Below are 20,765 nucleotides of genomic sequence, written 5' to 3'. Positions count from 1 at the left end.
CCATTGCGATCGACATTGCCAGGAGAGCCGTGCATGTGCGTGCTGCCGAGGTTGTCTGTCCAAATCAATATTACACGTATAGTCAATAGAACCAAATCCGCTGAGGAACCAAATCTGCAAACATCAAGCTGCGTCAAACCCGGCGGATATGGTTCCGATTAAAAATGATATCGGCCATTTAGAACGATATCTGCTGGCGGATACCGTATCCGCCGGTGGAACCAAATCCGCCGCTACACCGGCTCCTCGCCTCCTGGATTCTGGAGCTGGAGTGCAGTGGCCTGGCCTTCTGGCGGTGCAATGAACACTGTCCACGTCTTAGTGCTGTAGCCGAACTGCCGAACCGAACGGAAGTTCGCCGAACTTGGCACTTCCGAACCGAACCGAACACAAAGGCCTGGTTCGGTGGTTCGGTAAAAAAAAAAATTTGGCACATTTATTCAATACGTAATATAGATAAGCGGGGACTACATATATTTAAATATAAAATGAAAAAAAAAAAATGGTTAGTGATTAAGCACAATAAGAATTCCACACAAAATATTTTTTTAATCCACCATTTAAGCTCACATCTTGTCTTTGATTGAATTGTTATCAACTTAAGAATATTTTATAAACATGAATATATTTTTTCTTCATTAAATGAGGGGACATTTGAAGCTAAACTCGGTATAAAAGTGTGGTTGAATTACGTATTGCCGTAATCGATCGTGATCGTAATCGGACCTAATTGTTTTCTATTTAATTAAGAAAAAGGACAAGACATAAATTCATTCCTCGTAAATGACAAAGTATGACAGCTTCGGTCTCGTCTTTGATTGAATTTTTATCAGTCTCAATTTTTTTATTACCATGAATTTATTTTTTTCTCATAAAATGTGGGGACATTTTAAGCTAAACTTGGTTAAAAAGTGTAGTTGAATTACGTATAATTGTAATCGATCATGATTGTGATCGGGCGTCCATGTAATTGTTTTGTATTTAATAATAGAAAAAAAATGACATAAATTCATTCCTTGTGACTGATAAAGTAATGGTAAAGTATGTATATTTTACCTTCTGAAATATACATATCAATATTAAAGATAAATAAATAAGAGATGAAGGAATGAGGTTTTGAAAAAACAGAAAAGATAAAAATTCAAAGCAAGTCAACGCATGTTCCCTGATCGTGTACCGGAAATGGTTGATAAGGAAAGTTGAAACAGGAAGTCCAAACAACCTGGTCTCAGTTGCTATTACGCTGGTAAAATTCATATTCCGAATTTGAAATGTTTTTCCATTGTCAATATTTTCTAAAAAGTGGTTTAATCTGGTCATTTACTGAAAATGAAATGATAAATTTTCAGTTCCGTCTTGGTTCTGACGATCAACGCCGAGTGATTTCATAACACTAAAATACACAGTACAGTCCCATGTACTCATTTTCGTGTTGGAAATATGTTTGAAGTCACTCGAGTGTCGATCTTTCGGGACCAAGAATGGAGTGATATTTTTTTCTTTTTAAAGTAATTGATTGACCAGATTTAACCACTTTTCAGAAAATAGGAACTTTCTAAAAAAATTTCGTATTCTTTGGAATGTGAATTTTACCAGTATAATACCGGTAACAGTTGAGTGGAGGTTGTTTGTCTACTGTTCCGACATTCCCGATCAACACTTTCCAATCGGAGAAGCTGCGTTTGCAATGGCATTGTAATCGATCATGATCATATCTACATGGAATAATCAATGAACAAAAAATATTCTGTTCTTTGTAATTCTGTTTCTGTCCTCATTCTCTCGTTATCAATATTATTTTCTTTGTTTTTTTTATTCAATTTAAAAATGAAAGTAGAAATGACTCTTATTTTTGGTTTCAAGATTGAAATAAATAAAAGAAAGTTATGCAGCAATTTTTATAACCATTCTTTTTAGAAACAAAATTTATAATAAATACACGACAGAAATTTCAAGTGATAAGTTGTTCGAGGGTTGGCAATCCTTAGTTTTATATGTTGATAATTTAATTGCGCATTTATTGCCGAACCCCGAACTGAACCAAAGTTCGGAAAAAATTTGCCGAACCCTGCCGAACCGAACAGAACCCGAACATGCCGCCTGACTTGCAGCACTACCACGTCTGGCCCTTGGATGTGGACTGTGGTAAAAAAGGAATTGGAAGGAAGTGAATTGAAGAAGTGCGTCCAACCTAGACTAGTACATTGTAGACAGCTGGCAGCCGTCTGTTTCGAGGAGTTTAAACATTTTAATTTTGTTTTTAATTTCTCCTCGTACACAGACGGCTCGCTATCGTGCAGCCACCATTAGGGGGGGTTAACAATGCAAAATCCCCCCCGATGGGGCTCATCGATTTTTGTCTTTATTTCATAAAAATATATAAAAAGAACTGTACCAAAATAAAGATTATTATTCCGTTTTGGCCTGAAATGCACAAAAGCGGGGAAAAATTAACTTAAAAAGGGGGAAAAACACTGACTTCGGCTGTCGCTCAACTTCACTTCCCTGTTTTATCCGAACTTAAATACATAAACATATGGCCATTGAGTCCCCTGTACAGATCGAGCTACAACTTCGGTCTCTGTATTTGGTGAGTGGAACCAACATAACAGAGTCCGAAGCTTTTGGTCTACGTCCAACCTAGCCTTGAGGACTCCATGATGATGTTTTTTAAATATTTTGACATATACTTCTTCATCATGGAGCCTTGACACTCTTCCCATAGATGCAGAAACGAGACCTAGACACCCGGAAGGATTTCCCTAAGAAATCCATAGTTAGAGGGTGAAATCGGTTTGTACGGGTGAATTCTATTGATATTTGGAACCTTCAAACGCCTAATGCGTATGAAAAGCTACATGTAATCATCCGGGTACCCGGGTTTTAGTCCCAGGCCTAACTTTCGTTTTACCATTTTCAGTTTATAATGAACTGAAAATGGTAACATGAACATGATTGGCTGGCGCAATCGTATGCTGCAAGCTGCAAAAGAAACATGATGGTGATCGATAGTTGGAACCGTACACCAGCTCTTTGGAATTTAATTTTTGGATATCAAATCACATAAATGTATACATTTTTCATTCATACTGTTCATATGTACACATGGGTGGTAATTCTATTGGAATCTATCCACATTGGCATTTATAGCTTTTCATAAAGTATTAATTCAAATATATTTTTCTGTTGCTTTATCATTAGGTTGGTCACAATGATGATCAAGAAATGAATAGAACTCGAAACCTCAACCTTGCTGGTCATGTGGGCTTTGATAGTCTTCCGGATCAGTTGGTCAATAAATCTGTCAATCAGGGATTCTCATTCAATATCCTCTGTGTGGGTGAGTAACTTTTTGTTTGTTTTCTTGTGTATTGGATAAAACCAGCCCTGCAATCAGTATAAAGCAATGAAAAAGAAGGGAAAGTTCGGGGGGGGGGGGGGGAGATGGCAGTGACCATTGTACGCTCTCCAATTCTCAATGATGTATTGAAAAGAAATCTGTACACTGCACGTATAATTATCATCTGATTGCAAATAAGTACCAAGTACACTGACTGCCCTTTCATATGGTAAGAAAATCATAATTTGAATGATGATTTCAGTGAAAAATAAGGCTACTGACGAATAATTAGCACGTGTGAAACCAAAGAAGAACATGATTAGAATCACAAACGCTAATCACAGTCACGATTACCACGTGTGAAAAGGCACTGAGTTGATTGTACTATGCTAAATGCTATTGAAATGCATTCCGCTGTTCATTCAAAATCTGTTTGCCTAAAATCTGCACAACAATTGCATGGTGTTGGCTTTGAATGTACATGTAGCTTTTCATCCAGAAGCTTTTGCCATTGAAATTATTAACAATTGACTCCTGGTGAAGAATGTGAAAACTTCAGAATATGAAAAGACTGGACCAAGTGTATCGGATAGGAATAGAGGGACAAATTGATTACCATTTTGCACATGTACCAGTTGTAGCACTAGTGTTTTTTTTCTCTTTTTTTTCTTCTTTTTTTTTTGGTGGAGGGGGGGGGGGGAGAGGGAGGGGGGGGGGGTAAATCTCGTGGTAATATCTTTTATTTTCTCAGGTTAATGATAGGAGCTCACATGACCTTGCATATTTTTCAACATTATTTTGTTTCTACTTTCTGTCCCTTCCCTTCATCCTTTCTTCACCTTTTTTTTCCTTTTCCTCCCTTTGAGAATAACATGATAAGTTTTTATATATATGTGGATAGCCACTGTATGCCAACAGCGAACAGTCCATCTATTGTCTGTACAGATGGAAAGTACATACATTCTGTTATTAAATATAAACACTATATACTTGTATGTCAAGTTTGTCATTCAGTGGTACTGTGTAAAATGATTCAAGTACAAAATGGAAGTGTTTGTTGATGAAAACATAAAAGAAGAATTGTACTTCATTAATTTTCACCTTAATATTTATTGTAAATTATGCAAATAAATATTCTCATATTATATTAGTGTATTTTCAAAGATTTGCTAATGTCAGGTTGTCATTACATGATGTTCATTCACTTTTGGCTTAGTTTAAGACCACTAACTTTTCCTAAAAAGGCTCTAGCTACATGTAGAACACTGTTGACAGTCTGATTTTGATTCGTTATTGAGCATACAATATGAAGATAATATATTACTTAGCAGTCACTTCTGGCTGTATGTCTGTTAGTCATACTTTTTTTTTTTCATTTCATTTATTTTCCACAAATCAATCAAAATACAAAAACATATAACTCATTCCGAAATAGTATGCATAATGACAACATAAATGCAGATTCAAAGTGGATGGACCTAAAGTAAAGCAAAAGCTTGTTGTGGATAGGCCCTTAACAAATAATTAATGTGTAATCATTGATAGCTAAAAATAGTTACAGAAAAAATAGAGCTGAGCTCGGAGAAAGTTACAGAAATGGACAAGGACGAAAACAGAGAACGTTACAAAGAACAGGGACACACAGGTTACTAGACAAGACGAGGAAGACAAAGCGTAAAAGAAAGAAAGAAGGAAAGAAGACCCGTCTATTATATTGCTGTTCACGATTGCGACGTTTAAGGATGACATGAAATATTTTGACAGATTTGGTCGTATGCCAATGATATAGAAAATAGTAGACGGGTCCTTTGTAAGGGTATCTGCAGCTGTAAATATGAATACATGTAATTTATTTACAGTGACAAACACATACGGACATAGTGAGGGGATGGAGCACCTGGCAGACGAGGAAAAGAAAAAAAACTTGATAGTTGCTAGGTGAGAAAAAGTATCAAAGGAAGCAAAACTTAGAAGAGGTATGAGGTTGATAAAAGAGCTTCCCTGACTACCAGGTGCCCAATCCACTCTCCGACCGTCCTAAAAGTAATGCACAAATGAGTACAAATGGATAAATATATATTGTGTATTTAAAGCGTACAGTTGGGTTCTACGAGAAGTCATATTGTCTCAAAAGAGACGTTTTCAATTTTCTTTTAAATGCAGTTATTAACAGCTAACAGATCTTTTTATATCGAGATTAAGAGAATTCCAATATTTGGGACCTGAATAAATAATAGTATTGTGAGCAAATTTTGTTCTGGTTTTTGGAAGATGAAATGAAAATGCTTGATGTGTTAGATAGTCATGCAACTGGTTGTTTTTTATGAACATATAATTAAGTGCCGGAGGCAAGTCATTATTGTTCAATTGAAACATAAAAGAACCCAACTGCAGATAGAAAATATCAGAAACTCTTAAAACACCCTTTTCTAAAAAGAGAGGACCTGTATGAGCCTGAATATGGGCATTGGAAATTATACGAATTGCTCTCTTTTGGATAACCAAAATTTTATTAAATTGAAGCTTACTAGAATTTCCCCAGGCTAGAATGCCATAGTTTAGATACGGGAGTAATAAGGTAGAATATAACATTTGCATAATATGGGGTGGAAACATTGATTTTAAGTTTATACATTATACCAGTATTTCTAGATAAAATTGAGCAAATATGGTTTGTATGAATTTTCCAGGTCATTTTATCATCAATAAAAAGTCCCAAGAACTTAGTTGATTTTACCCTACTGATCTGGACATCATTCAATAAAATATTGTCAGGTAAAGTTGTAAGAGAGTTACTAAATAACATAAAATTTGTTTTGTCAAGATTAAGATAGAGCCTATTGGCAAATATCCATTCACAAATACTTTGCAACTCGGTATTAAAAATCTCAACAAGCATTTGAGGGTTTTTTATGCGAGAAAAATATACTTGAATCATCTGCATATAGAATAAAAGACAAAAGTGGAGATGAATATTGAAAATCATTTACATATATGATATAAATCAGGGGGCCAAGGATACTCCCTTGAGGAATACCGCAAGTAACTGGTTGGCTCTTAGATTCTACTCCATTCAATGAGACAAATTGTTTTCTGTTTGTAAGATAACTTTTGAACCACTCCAAGGCCTTCCCCCTTACACCATAATGATGCAGTTTATAAAAAAGAATACTATGATCAATGGTATCGAAGGCCTTGGAGAAGTCCAAGAATAAACCAATTGTATGGCAATGTTTGTCAATAGCAGATGAAATTTTATTAATAAAATGAAGAATTGCATGTGAAGTTGTATGTTTTTCTCGAAATCCAAATTGATTATCAGATAAAAGTTCATAGCGTATGAAGAAATCTATTGTACGTTTATATACCAGTCTTTCTAAAATTTTTGAAAAAGCAGTTAGGAGAGAAATTGGTCTATAATTATGATACTCAAGTGGATCTCCTTTCTTAAGGATAGGTATCACTTTCGCTATCTTCATTTTATCTGGTACAATACCTTGTAAAATTGACATGTTGAATATATGATTTAACGGGACAATGATTTCACCGATGATGGTTTTAATTAGTTCGTTCGTAAGATTATCAAAGCCAGGGCTTTTCTTATTTTTCAAATTATGAACAATATCAGTTATTTCTTTCTCGTCGATAGGCAACATAAACATTGAGAATGGATTAAAGACTGGCATAAAATCATGAAACGACCTTTTTGCATTCGGAATAGATTGTGCTAGATTTGAACCTACAGAAGACAAAAAATCGTTGAATGTTTCGGCAATACATTGTTTATCTTCTATAATCGTTCCACAATGCTTGATTTTTGATAAATTACAGAAGTTTGAGGAGCTAGGATTAAGTACCTTCTTTATAGTTTTCCATGTTCCTTTTATATCGGAATTGCAATTAACAAATTGAGCACAATAATACTCTTTCTTTACATAACAAATTAAACTGGTAAGCGTATTCATGTACCTCGTGTATTTTAGACGATTTTTATGTGTTGGATTAGATTTGTATTTATAAAATAACCTATTTTTTCTATTAATTGACTTTAACAATGACAAGCCGACCCAAGGCATGCGGGGAATTCTTTTGTAATTTGAAGTTGTGCGTTTGATTAATGGAAAATTATTCTCATATGCCAACATGAGTGTATTCATAAATTTTTCATAAGACTCATTTACATCCTCTTCGGTTAAAACTTCTGACCAGTCAACAGTTTATAAGCTATTCTTAAATCGATTTGTATTTTCTGGAGTGATTTTACGGAAAAAGTACTCATGTACATGGAATGGAATTATCGTAGCTGGATGTACATGTAGGATGGGAATAAGATGAGCCATGCCCAGTAATAAACTTGATTGAGATTATCACCTTCTCTGAAAAGCTGATCATCTACCAAAACGCAGCTGTGGTTTACACATACTGTACATCTAAATTGAGTGTTTTTCTTTGGGTTGGTTGAGTGAAGTACTGTAGTCTGTAGGCTACCTGTACTTGTGGCAAATAAGGATTTTTCAAAGAAAACCAAGGTTTATCATTGCTACATACATGTACAGTACAATGTAGCTCTTGATGTTGATATGTATATGTACCTAACCAGGGGGGCGTTTCATGAAAGGACTTGTCGGACGTTTTATCCGACAAGTCCTATTTTATCCGACAACTTTTATTCGTCCGACAACTTTCCATTTCATGAAACTTTGTCGGATGAAAAATCCGACAAGTGCTCTAATTTGATCCGACAAGTATCTTGAATTTGGTCGGTCACCCTTTACCTACCGACAAATGCCAATTTCATCCGACAAGTCAAAATTTCATCCGACAAGTCCACTGCACATGACAACCAAGATGGCGTTAGTGAATGCTATGGTTGGAGCCGCTCTGCATAGGGAGCGTGTTTTTCGCGACAGATCCAATCCTTTTGAACTGTACGATGACAGAGATATGTTCAAAAAATATCGATTCACCAGAGATGGTGTAAGCTTCATTATTGATTATATTGGAGATGAATTGAAACACAATACTAAAAGGAGTAATGCACTGACCCCAGCACTGCAAATTTTTGTAGCACTGAGGTTCTATGCCACGGGATCTGTGCTGGATAGTTCAGCCACTATCCACGGCTGCAGTAGATCAACAGCATCAAGAGTCATAAGAAGGGTGACACTTGCTTTGTGCTCTAAAAGAGATGAGGTAAGTTCTTAATTGTCCTTTTCTATTAATTTGGATCTAGTTCTACTGTACGTCGTAGAGACAGTCTAACTTTGGCCATCATGAATAAAAAAGTTTTTTTTACTTAGATCTAGTCTCTAGAATACACTAAGTAAGTTATATAGTGGGGTCCTAAAATATTGAAAAGTCATGATCCTGAGAGCAAGATTGATATAATGTATTTCGTTCATTTTATTTCTTTTTCTTTCAAGTCGATATGGGGGAAAGAAGAGTGCGATTGACCATCGTCATCGATCGATCGCACTCACTTCTCGTTGCACCGCACAGCCTTCACTTCAGTCCCATACATACCAAATATTGTTGGCGATTGTATGTCGTCTGCAAACACAAAAGTCAATAGTATTGTCACTGTCAATACAACTCGCTCACTCGTATTACTGTACGTCCATGTCTGCAAGACTGCAGCTGTTTGCGTCCAAAAACTCCAAATATTTCAAGTTAGATAAAAACAGTTGATATGCCTAGAGATCTGTATTACTTACATCAGTTTATGAACATTTTGGAAGGTCATTCTTCAATTAAGCCGAAGTTCTAACAGTTCTCAGAGAACGGAAGACTGTCGTGACCACAACTGTATACCGTACTGTTTACATTTTGTCCAGGGTTGTTTACACATGGTCGAAAGCTGGCGGCATTTCGAAGAATATTTCAATGTCGTTACGGGCCGCAGTGGAATACTTCAGAAATAATGATAAAAATTATATTTTAAACAAATCCTGGGAGGTTGATACACCTAATTTTGTACCTGCATGCCTTTTGATCTTGTGTTTTAATGACGACATATCTCAAACAAATGCGTATTTCTCTACAAATCATTTGTATAACTGGTTTCTCATAAGACAAAACAAATTGAAATACAGCATTTATTTCTCATGAACAACTAAATCCACAACCCTTGCAAGCAGGGGTGAACCCCCGTAAATTTTTGTTGGGTATGCTACTTTTGGGAAGATTAAAAATCACCTTCATTTGGTAGTCATTAAATACCACTTTTCCTTCTTTTTGGCTTGTCAATTTTTTTTAAGTTTACAGAAATCAACTTTATTCTATGAATATGAAGACCCCCTTCTGGGGAGGGGGGGGGGGGGGTGGGGGTTCTCACAATTTTTTTCCCCTTTCTTTTTAATTTAGACGGGGTGGGGTGGCACAGTTAGCCAAATTTGAGGGGCCCGATTTGTGTAGGCCTATGGGGTAAAAAAAAATTGAACCCGCAAAGCGAACTAGCAAAAATTTTGAAATTTTGATATAAATAAAATTTTTGATGCATTTTGACATTAAAAAAACCATCATATTCACCCTTCTTCCTTCTCTTTTTTCTACCCTCCTTTTGATCATGAAACTTCTGGGGTCCATGGCCCCAAGACCTTATATTTAGGCCAATATCTCCAGTCTCCCTCTGGATCGACACCTATGATGGCGACAGTGATGATCATGATTGATGTTGATTGATTATAATCCTATCCCACCCTCAATTTTAAATCAATTTTGATATGTTGGATAATTAAACAAAAAATATTTGTTTACTGGTTAACGATGCTAATTCTCGAATAAAGCATTTATTCTAATATGAAATGAGAAATACTGATGCAGTTATAATTAGAGAAGGTAGAAGCAAGATAACTAAAGAAATTAGTGAACAGGCAGTGGGGAGAAATATTCTCAATAGCCCTTTATGAAAAAGATCCAACATTGGTGGATCAAAAAGCTGCATTCTCTATATCTTGGAAAGTTATTATTCATATTTATATGGTTTGTTAGATATGTAAATCTACATGTTACAAGTTAATTATGTTCTTAAAAAAATTCAATGATTTTTTTCTTATTTCAAAACTTATAAAAAGATGAACATATCAACTGTAGAAGATGTGAACATTTTTATGAAAGATGGAAAAATAAAGGCAGCTCATTGCTAATCCCCTATACCATCTGCAAAAAGTAAAGGAATAGAAGCAAGCAAGTTATCTATTATAATTTACAGCATACAATTTTATTGCTAATATTAATAATCAATATCATTTTACACATCATGTTTTCATTTATTACTACTGGCAGTTATTTTAAATATTTTCTTTAAATTCACAAATACAGGTATTATAAAATTCATTCATAAATATTATCATTTATAATTACCTACCACATAAAATATGTATTTACAGCAATTGTTAGTTACCTGGAACATATGCAAAACAGAGACAACATCCAAAAAGTAAAGAAATATAGGGAGGCAATTGCTTTAATTCTGGGATTGGAATTTATTAATAAATAATCATCAAACATGTATCTTATTTTCATATATTACTTGTACTATATATTGCTATTTTAAACAATACTGTGTTAAATTCAAATATATATTTTTCAATAAAAATATCCAATATAATAATATTCATTATAACAATATTCATTTGTATCCTGCATCAAATAAATATGTTTGTACAACAATTGTTTTACTTTTCTGTAGAAAATACAATATGTGAAAGTAAGCATGCAGTTAATAAATTATTTCAAATTTCAAGAAAATACATCAAAGAAATACACATGAGTGTTAGTGTGGAATTTTGCTGTTAATATTTTCATTGAAAAAATATTCATATCTTCTGTTCAAGTTTATCATCTTGCTAATTATTCTAAATCATGCATATTTACAAATAATTTAAAGACATTTCTTACTTGCTGGACATTCAGCACATGTGTAATTTTATGTACAAATATTGACCTGCTAACTGGATGTTGTACAATATGAGCATACGATTGAGTTAATCAATATCTATATATATATGTACATATATTATTTCATTTGTTAACACAATATATCGGATACTTGGTTAAAACAACAAAGCAAGTTCTTATTCCTTGCAGGCAAGCTTCATTAGCCTTAATCTCAAATGAAGAGAGTCTGAATATTCAAACAATTCTTTTTTTATCAATCATTTTTCTACAGTTCATTAAATTTCCCTGCACACAAGAAGAAGTGCGTGATACCCAAAGACGTTTCTTCCTCCTGGCAAGCTTTCCCAACGTGGTTGGGGCTATTGACGGTACTCATGTTCGGATCAATGGAGTCCCCCTAGGAGCAGCCGAACATCTCTATGTAAACAGAAAGGGCTTCTACAGTATAAATGTCCAACTAACATGCAATGCCCAGTATGAGATAACGAGCATTTCTGCTCGATGGCCTGGATCTACGCACGATAGCAGGATTTGCAGGGTAAGATTTGAAGGTTTTTTATCCTCCCTTCCCCCTCCCCCCCCCCCCAAAAAAAAAAAAATAGATAACATGAAAAAAAAAATCAACATGACTCAGTTAGTATTCTTGAACTGTATAAAGTGCTTTATAAATGTTGTATATTATTATTATTATTTTAAGTTAGATGAATTCATAAGTAGGGCTATAAAATGAACCTGGAGCCATAACTAGGAATTTGGAAACATTATACTGAACAAAAAGAAATTTTCAGTACAATGAATACTATAAAATGTAAATGTACCTCATAGCTATAGATTGGGGATTTTGTCAATAACAACCACTGCTAATTCAAGCCAGAAGGAAGCAAATTGTGGTATAGAGCAATAATGAAGCTAAAGTTACAATGTTAGTCACTCTTTATACAAATGCCAGAAGAACTGAGGGGGAAATTTTCATAGGAAATGTCTTGCTCTCATTTCAACAGACCAGCGTAATTGCCCAGGCCTTCAGAGAAGGAGCACTAAATGGATTGTTGCTGGGGGACTCTGGCTACGGCCTCCAATCATGGCTAATGACACCGGTACCACTGCCAAGAACACGAGGAGAGAGAAGATACAATCAGTATGTAACAATCAATGCCACCATTTTCTTAGTTAATAATACCTACTGCATTACCTGTCCACTGTATACCAATATCATATTTATCTTACAACAGATAACATGGCATTTGAAACTTCACTCACAATAATCATGTGTAAGAGTAAAGGAGCAAGAAAAAAAAAAAATCCTGAGATCATCATAGATAACATTGTTTCTTCCTTAAGACAAAAAACGGCCGGGGGGGGGGGGGGGTAAATCAACCCCCTACGGCCACAGAACAACCAAAAAAGCCAGGCCTAGTTAGGGTTAAAAGACCTCTGAGAAGGAAATTAGTAGTCCTATTAATCTTCTCTCTCTCTCATTTTCAAACAGAGCTCACAGTTGCACCAGAGTTGTGATAGAACAAGTCAACGGACAATTGAAGTCTAAATTCCGTTGCCTGATTGGTGGAGGGCTCAACATGATTCCAGAACGAGCGAGCGATGTGATAACGGCATGTGCCTGCCTTCATAACATAAGCAAGCAGATGAAGCAGCCAGAGGTTGAACAGGAGAGGGTTGACGACGACGCTGGTGATGAAGCCAACGACCTCAATGAAGAGGGGGATGCCATGACAGGAAAACAAGTTAGAGATGACATCATTCGTAGTTTTTTTGCATAAATCAACTGTCAGTTTGTCATCCTTTAAATTTACTTGTACCAAAATTTATCTGTCATCGGTTTTAATACCAAACTTTTGAAGAAAAAGTCCTTTACTATTGTCTGGTTGCTATAAAATTCCTAATCATCAATTGTAAGTTTTCATTTGAAACCATATCTAATGAAACAAATTAGAACACAGTACCTTTGTGTGCATTTAATGATAAATGCAATTATTTCCAATCACTTTCATTCAAACCGTGATTGTTCTAACTATTCCAAAATTTGTCTTTATAGTTATTACTTTCTTTACTCTATCAAAATTGTTTATGGAATTATGATTCATTCTCTGACACATTGCCACTAAGTTTGTTAAATATTTGCTTCAATACTTGAACTTTTTCTCTCTCAACCTCTAGTCTCTGCCTCATTACACCTAGCTTTTCCTTTTCACACTCCAGCAACTCCCACTGATAATCTGCTTTCCTTTTTCGCACTTGTCGAAGGTTAGAATGCTGTGGTTTTTGCCGTCGATCTTGTTGATGGTGTTCATTCAAAGGTTGCACTTGCTGTTGCTGGGTCTGGAGTGACTGGTGTTGTTGTTGGGTCTGGTGCTGTGTCTGGTGTTGTTGCTGTTGTTGCCCTGTCTGGTGTTGTTGCTGTGTCTGGTGTTGTTGCTGTTGTTGCTGCCGCTGCTGCTGTTGTTGATGCTGCCGTGTTGTCTGATATTGCTCTTCCATGTTATCAAAGTCTTCCGTATTCGTTAGCTGAAATTTAAATACAGTAAAATGTTAATTTTTTTACCTTTGAAATACAGAGACTTTTTAATCAGCAATGAAAAAACAAAAACTCATTTAGACTTTGTAAATATTTTTTATTAATCCAAAAAAAGATTTATTACTGTAGATCATCGTTAATAGTGCATGTATCATTAAATTGATATTTTCATAAGAATATTACAAATATCATTTTTTTTGTGTGTCATTTAAGGTCTAATTTCATTACATCCTTTTTAAGTAAGAAAGCTGTAGAGACTCCATTTTTCTGTGATGAATAAAATGAAAGAGTTTGAGGAACATAGAAAGAACATGCAAATCTAATTTTTTGCAATTTAAGAAAGTAAACAGAAAAAAAAATCTGTATAATCCTGAAAATCATTTCCAAATCTAAAAAAAAAAAATCAGTTCAAAGCAGTATCTACGAATTAACGCTGCTTTCACTATCTATTCTTCAAGTAAAAAAGTATCTGTATACCGGGTGACATGTTCATAAAATGTCTAATGAAAATGTAAACTTTGATGTTTAGAACATCAAGATTTGCATTTTAGAAAACTGAAAAAATGGTGTCTCTAGGGTAAAGCGATAATATGCCCTTTCTATTGGAAAATTTCAAAAAAAGAAAGAGAGAAAGAGAGAAATTGGGAGGGGAGATTGCACAGATCATAAAATTTACTAGTTTTATCAAATGGTAAAACTACAATTAACAACATGCATAATTTTTGTTTTATTTAGGGGGGAGGGAATCTAGGCTTCTTAAAAGGTACCCCCCTCCCAAAAAAAAGCGGGCAATTTTCCTCATTTTTATAACAAATATAGAAATGTAAATATTGAAGATCTAGGAGATGAACAAGAGCAAAAGGTAGATTTGAAAAGGAGAAAGAGAAGAATAAGTAGTACAAGATTCACAGGTGTGCTTTGGCACCACTCTTGCATTCTTATGTAATTGTTTTCACAAGAACTGGTGGTGTATGTTTGCAGACAAAGTTTCTGTTTCCATTGTAAGAAGAGAAGAAGAAATATACAGAGGATACATGAAATATATGAATGACAGAAGAGTTGCAAATGAAGCATTAGAAATGATTACTCACTAAGGCAATTAAATTCCCTCCTTCGCTCTCTTGGCCAAGAAAGCCCATGCATGCAGGTTTAGGTAGCACCTCCATGACCATTTCATGGCGCTGATGGAACCTGGGTCGAGGGCCACCACCTATTAAGATGAGTTAATGTGTTTAAAGGATTTTCCTGCTAACTTCATGAACTTATCGTTGGGATAAATGAAAGTTCCTTCATTATGATGTGAAATCAATTGTCAATGTCTATCAAAATTATTTAGCAAATATTTAAGGTCCATTTGATTTCAACATGTGATTGACTTTTAGGAAAATCGAATTCAATTAAACATGAACAGCATTCTAATTGGCACAAACAGTAATCAAATTTGCACAGGATACAACATTACAAAGGTTCCAATGATCAATCAATTTCATCAACAAGCATGGAATTTTTGTATTTCATGCATCTTATTCTATATTATATGAACCAATACTTGTTAAAATCCTACGATGAATAAATTCACAAGGAAAAAACAAATTGTTACAACAGGACACATATTGGGTGATTTCAAGTTCAGTGTTGACCTTTTGGTGTTGGTGTTGGGTCAATTTTTACACAATTATAACACCAAACATAAAATGAGGATGGTCCCGAAAAGTCACTCACTAGTTGTTGAGATGTCAATAATGTGATCTGGATCAGTTTTACAAACTCTGAATAAGTTTTGGAGCTAGGGGAAGCAATCGAAATTTCAACACTAACACCAACACCAAGGCCAACACCGAACTTGAAATCACCCATTGTCGACGGGCATTCAAAGTGTTCAAATGTAGAACATACAATAATTTCAAAATGTAACCAAGGTTCGTGAAATATGTCTCAATCTTACCTGTACGTGAACGGTCATCACGGTACTTTTTGGCCCTCGACACCATCTTGTGCCATAGGTCACGGAGGTGCACACCAGGGGCCTTCTTGGCATTAGAAATGGGCAGACCACCACTCATCAATGTGGTGGCTGCCCTGTCCCATGCCTCTGCAACACGTCCTCTGGTCTGAAAGGTAGACGAAAAAATGCATTAAATCTGTGTTTTGTTTATCAAATTTGATGTTTTGTTCTGAATGACACACACTCAATAACAAGTGGAACGCCTCTGGCAGTCTCGCCTGCATTACGCAATTCAATACAGCAGCAGTGCTGATGGTTAACGTTCGTTCATTTACCCTAAATGACCTTTGACCTTGATCATGTGACCTGACACTGATGCAAGATAATCAGCAATACTTGTTTAATCCTTTGTTCAAGTATCATGAAAAAGGCCTTTAAACTTTTAAAGTTATGTTGACATTTCAAAAAAACTTAACCATGGTCCAAGTTCATTGACCTTAAATGACCTTTGACCTTCATAATGTGACCTGGAAATTTGTGCAGAATGAGCAGTGATACTTGGTTACCCTTATGTCCAAGTTTCATGAAGTAGGTCCATATACTTTCTAAGTTATGACATTTCATAAAATTAACCTTGGTCAAGATTTCATTGTTGACGCTGCCGTCGTCGCCGCTGCTATCGTCGCCATCGGAAAAATGTGGATAAATGAGATTGAAGAAAATGTCAATTCGGTTTTGCCGAGGCGCCTATAGTCTCGCTATGCTATGCAGGCGAGACAAAAATTATGAAATGTTCTAGATATTTTGAACATAAATTTTACCATTTTCATTACTAGACTAATAATTTCTTTATTTATTAAACAGATTTAGTTCATTGTATGTTGTAAATGTAAAAAGGTGTATGTCAATATTTTTTTAACAATAAAAAGTCTGTGCTGATGACCACAAGAAACACTTTAAAAGTTCAAAATCAAATCAAGATTCATTCATTTAATGAAGCATATGAAATGAAATTTAAACAAGATCAATTATACAATTTATCAAGTAAAACAATTTGGGAACATTGAATGAAACAAAACATGTTTTGTGAGGAAGATTGGGAGGATATGGAGAAAATGACAAGAGGTGAAAAGAGGGTTGAGAAAGACAAATTAAAAATGATAACTTGCATTTAAAAAGATGAAGCTGAATAGGATTATAGGATAATTTGCATGCATACTATTGAATGTTGCAGGGACCTTCATAAAACAAAACTCGATTCTGGATGATTATTTCTTTAATTTTGACCTTATAAAATTGATAGCAATAATAAAATTTCTTTGAAATATTGGGAAGATTGCGATACAAGTTACAGAAATAAGAATCCTGTAATAACTATTGTCTGCATATGAATTAAACTGGTACTTGGATTAAACAATGTCATGGTTTCTACAATAAAGTGGTACTTACATTTGGCTTGTCACTACATGGAAATAATTCAGTGTAATTCTCTCTCACATATGAACATATTGCCTGTACTTGGGCATCGTTATATGTTACTCTCGGTCCATCCTGTTTCAAAACAATGGAAAATTTAAAAATAAAGAATGGATGGAATTTACAATGAACACTGGCCCATTTTATACATCAAAATCAGACCTAATTTCACTAAAGTTCATGTTACAAAAAATATCAATGATGAAGTGCTCATTCAGCATCCTGCTAAAAAAAATCATGTAATTTTTCCAAGGTTGAAGTTAAATTTATAACAATGGTAATTGTCTCAAAAATATGCTCGAAATGACAAAATTAAAGATTTTTAGCACTCTGGTGAATGAAAAAAAAAATGATTCCCAAGACCAAGTCTACGTCACTTGCACTCTGCAACCACCCTGTCTGTGGTGGGTCATACATTAAACATTTAACATACATTAAAATAAGTCTTTAAAATATCACTTTTGAGTTTTGTGAAGAAAAAAAAACAACAACACCCAGTTCCAGTCTTAGGAATCATATTTTTATTCACCAGAAAGTCCAGAGTGCTCAAAAGCTTTCATTTTGAGCATATTTTGGTGACCTCTATGGGTGGAAAACTGAGATTGATGCAGATCTTCATCTCCACAGACTCTCTTTAGAGCAGCCATTCTCAATTACTTTTTTGAAGCGCCATATTTCTTGTTGAGAATCTGTAATGCGCCACTATCCATTACGCAAACCAGCAAAGTATTTTAGAAGGGGTCTAGAGGCCCCTGGTGGGGGTCGAGGGGCCAGAAGTTTTGGAATATTAGGCCTTTTAAATTGCCCAAAGGGGCTTTAATTAATATCAACAGAAGAAAATACCAACGCCAACAAACTACACATTATATTTATTAAAAGAAAAATGATTAATGACTTTTTCACAACATACCAATGAAACAACTAGTTCAGACTGTTCTGCACCAGATCTATTGGCTGAAGCAAGTGGCGTAATGAGTAAAAAGAAAATGAGGGGGCTAGATATGGCAGCTGAAGCAAAAATGTTGAACTTTTCAATACGAAAATCTATATTTTGACACAATATTAAGAAAATAATGCAATATTCCACTCTTTCCCTTTCCTTTTCTCCTTTTCCCCCCTTGTCCTTGAAACACTTTAGGGCCCCAATCCCCACCCCAATCTGTACGCCAGTGGCTGAATTTACAGTCCCTGATTTTCCATGGGCTGAAAATTAGGCGTTGCACTGCACTAACGCCAAAAACTGCCCCCCTCTCTCTCTACAACTCGTGTTAAACAAGAGTGCATGCAGGCAATCGTGGCAGGCAATACATTGAGCATATTTTACTTTTACAACTTCGGATTTTAATCGGATTCAAAAACAAAAGTTTTGGCTTATTATGTCCCTAATTCATTATCTGTTATTATCAGGATGTCCTTTGAATATCATATTATTTGATGTTTAACTCTTAACCAAAACGTATACTCTGGAAATGCAAAATTATTCGCCGTAGAAATAGAAATCCTACAAGCGGGGCTTTCAAATCACTTGTGTGGCACATAAACTTTGTACAGCATAGAATAAATAAAAAGAACACCATCGATCCTCCATTATAAGAATTATTGAGTGCTAAATTTGACAAAATTTGAGGAAATCAATAAGTACTTAAGTTTCAAGTAAAGATTTTTTGTTTTCTCTTTGTATTAAAATGATCACCAAATCCTCATGTTACTGGTAGATACATTTTTTCTCCCCAATTTTTCCTTATTTTTATTTTTTTTAAACCGGCTCCCAAGCGCCACTCCACAAGGCTCGGTGCTCAACAAGTGGCACGCGCGCCACCATTTGAGAATCCCTGCTTTAGAGGCTAATTAGAAGGAAAAAAAAATTTCAAGAATCCAATTTAGTTTTGGGCCAAGACATATTTTTTTATGATGAATTAGAATCTACTGTAGTAAAATCTGACTGTGCCAAGAAATCAAGCATTTATCCATTCTAGATCAAGAGAAATAAGTCAAACATTGACAATCTTATTCATGTAATTTTAACACACATTGGTTTCTTACTGAGGACAAGATTATCATAATATTTATGGGTGAACATTGGATAAGTGGTCTACGTTACACCTATTAATAATACTCATAGATCTCACGTAGAGCATTTATCCAATGTATTACATTCAAGGACGAGGTGCTCCATAAAGATAAAGTGCGATCGAGTTTGGAAAACTCTGTGGGGATGATAGTTAAATGTCAGAAATTATTAATAAATCCCCAGAATCTGACAGCTTTTTATGTCTAGGCCTAGACCATGTGCACTCTGCAACCACCCTGTATGTGATTAATCTATGCATCATACAACACACACTCAAAAAGTCTTTAAAATACCCTTTGTGACATTGATTAAGTTCTGATTTTCTAGACTTGGGTCTTTGGGGAATCTTTTTTTTTTATTCACCAGAGCGCTAAAAAAACCTCTTTAATTTTATAGGCAGATATTTATGACAACCTCTTTTGGTGGAAAACTAAGATTGATGGCAATCTCCATCTCCATAGATAGTCACAGACTTTCTTTTTAATTCAGAAAAAAATAATTAAAAGAATGCATTCTACTACATTCATTGTCAAAACAAATCACGCATTTGATTTATCCCCACCAAACAAGAGAAAAAAAACCAAACATTATTCCCAATTTATTTCACCACACAGGGGTTACTAACTCAGGACAAGGTTATATCATAACCTTGTACATTGGATAAGTGACCTAGACTAAGTATAGCTTTAGTCTAGATCTAGTACAACTACAACTACAAGTACAAGTTAGAATTGTCGAGCTCGCGTACCATCATTTTCGCGAAAGTAAAAAAAAACACAGAAAGGCATTGGTGGGACCACAATGACTAATGAGTCTTCTCGCACCAATTTCATGCCTCTAAACTGTTGCTCCAATACCATTCCGTATCAAGGCAATCTAAATATACAAGCCAATATGCAAAAGTAATATCATTATTTTCATTTTATCGGCTCAAATACTTTCAAAAACTGTACTTACCGTCGGTTCTTCTGTGTTCGTGTCCATCTTTGCTCAGACAGCAGCAGCAGCAGAAGGGTACGATCGCGAAAATTTTTAATGTTTTTCTTTGCCGCCAGTTTGGGGCGGAGCCTAATTGGTCAGTAGGCTCGTTCACTACGATGTAATAATTAAAACCGTCTGACAAGATGTCAGACGGCCGCTGCGAGCTTCATGAAACGGTTTTTTGGTCAGTTCTGACAAGATGTCAGACGATGACGTAGTTGTCGGATCTGACAAGATGTCAGACGGGAAATGTTCATGAAACGCCCCCCTGGGGGGCGTTTCATCAATATTTTCGTCCGACAAGTTGTCAGATCTGACAACTTTCCTGGATTCTGATTGGTTGAGAAGCACTGTTACCATAGTAACTGTCGGATAAAACAGGACTTGTCGGATAAAACGTCCGACAAGTCCTTTCATGAAACGCTCCCCTGGTATTAAAGATCATGAAATCCGAGCTGCAAAATACATGAACATGTATCAAACTAAAACATCAACAAAGATAAGCCTATATGGGACAGTG

At 35.3% G+C, this 20,765-nt stretch overlaps 2 protein-coding genes across 2 annotated transcripts; one reads left to right on the top strand and one right to left on the bottom strand.

The window, feature by feature from the left end:
• Positions 1-8,273: 8,273 nt before the first annotated feature.
• Positions 8,274-14,386, top strand: LOC129282129 (putative nuclease HARBI1). The gene is made up of 4 exons (XM_064114356.1): positions 8,274-8,533; positions 11,511-11,777; positions 12,241-12,377; positions 12,729-14,386. The coding sequence occupies exons 1-4, from the start codon at positions 8,285-8,287 to the stop codon at positions 13,015-13,017; spliced, it is 942 nt and encodes a 313-aa protein (XP_063970426.1). The 5' UTR covers positions 8,274-8,284; the 3' UTR covers positions 13,018-14,386.
• LOC129284166 (transcription factor SPT20 homolog) lies at positions 10,540-20,520 on the bottom strand. The gene is made up of 5 exons (XM_064114357.1): positions 20,222-20,520; positions 17,167-17,268; positions 15,718-15,883; positions 14,864-14,982; positions 10,540-13,762 (listed from the first exon to the last, which is right to left on the bottom strand). Exons 1-5 carry the CDS (start codon positions 20,246-20,248, stop codon positions 13,331-13,333), a joined length of 846 nt encoding a protein of 281 aa, XP_063970427.1. The 5' UTR covers positions 20,249-20,520; the 3' UTR covers positions 10,540-13,330.
• Between the last annotated feature and the right edge of the window lie 245 nt (positions 20,521-20,765).

Source organism: Lytechinus pictus, unplaced genomic scaffold (assembly GCF_037042905.1).
Source record: "Lytechinus pictus isolate F3 Inbred unplaced genomic scaffold, Lp3.0 scaffold_19, whole genome shotgun sequence".
Taxonomy (NCBI): domain Eukaryota; kingdom Metazoa; phylum Echinodermata; class Echinoidea; order Temnopleuroida; family Toxopneustidae; genus Lytechinus; species Lytechinus pictus.
The sequence above is the reverse complement of the archived record's forward strand: the minus strand, read 5'-3'. Positions and strand labels throughout refer to the sequence as shown.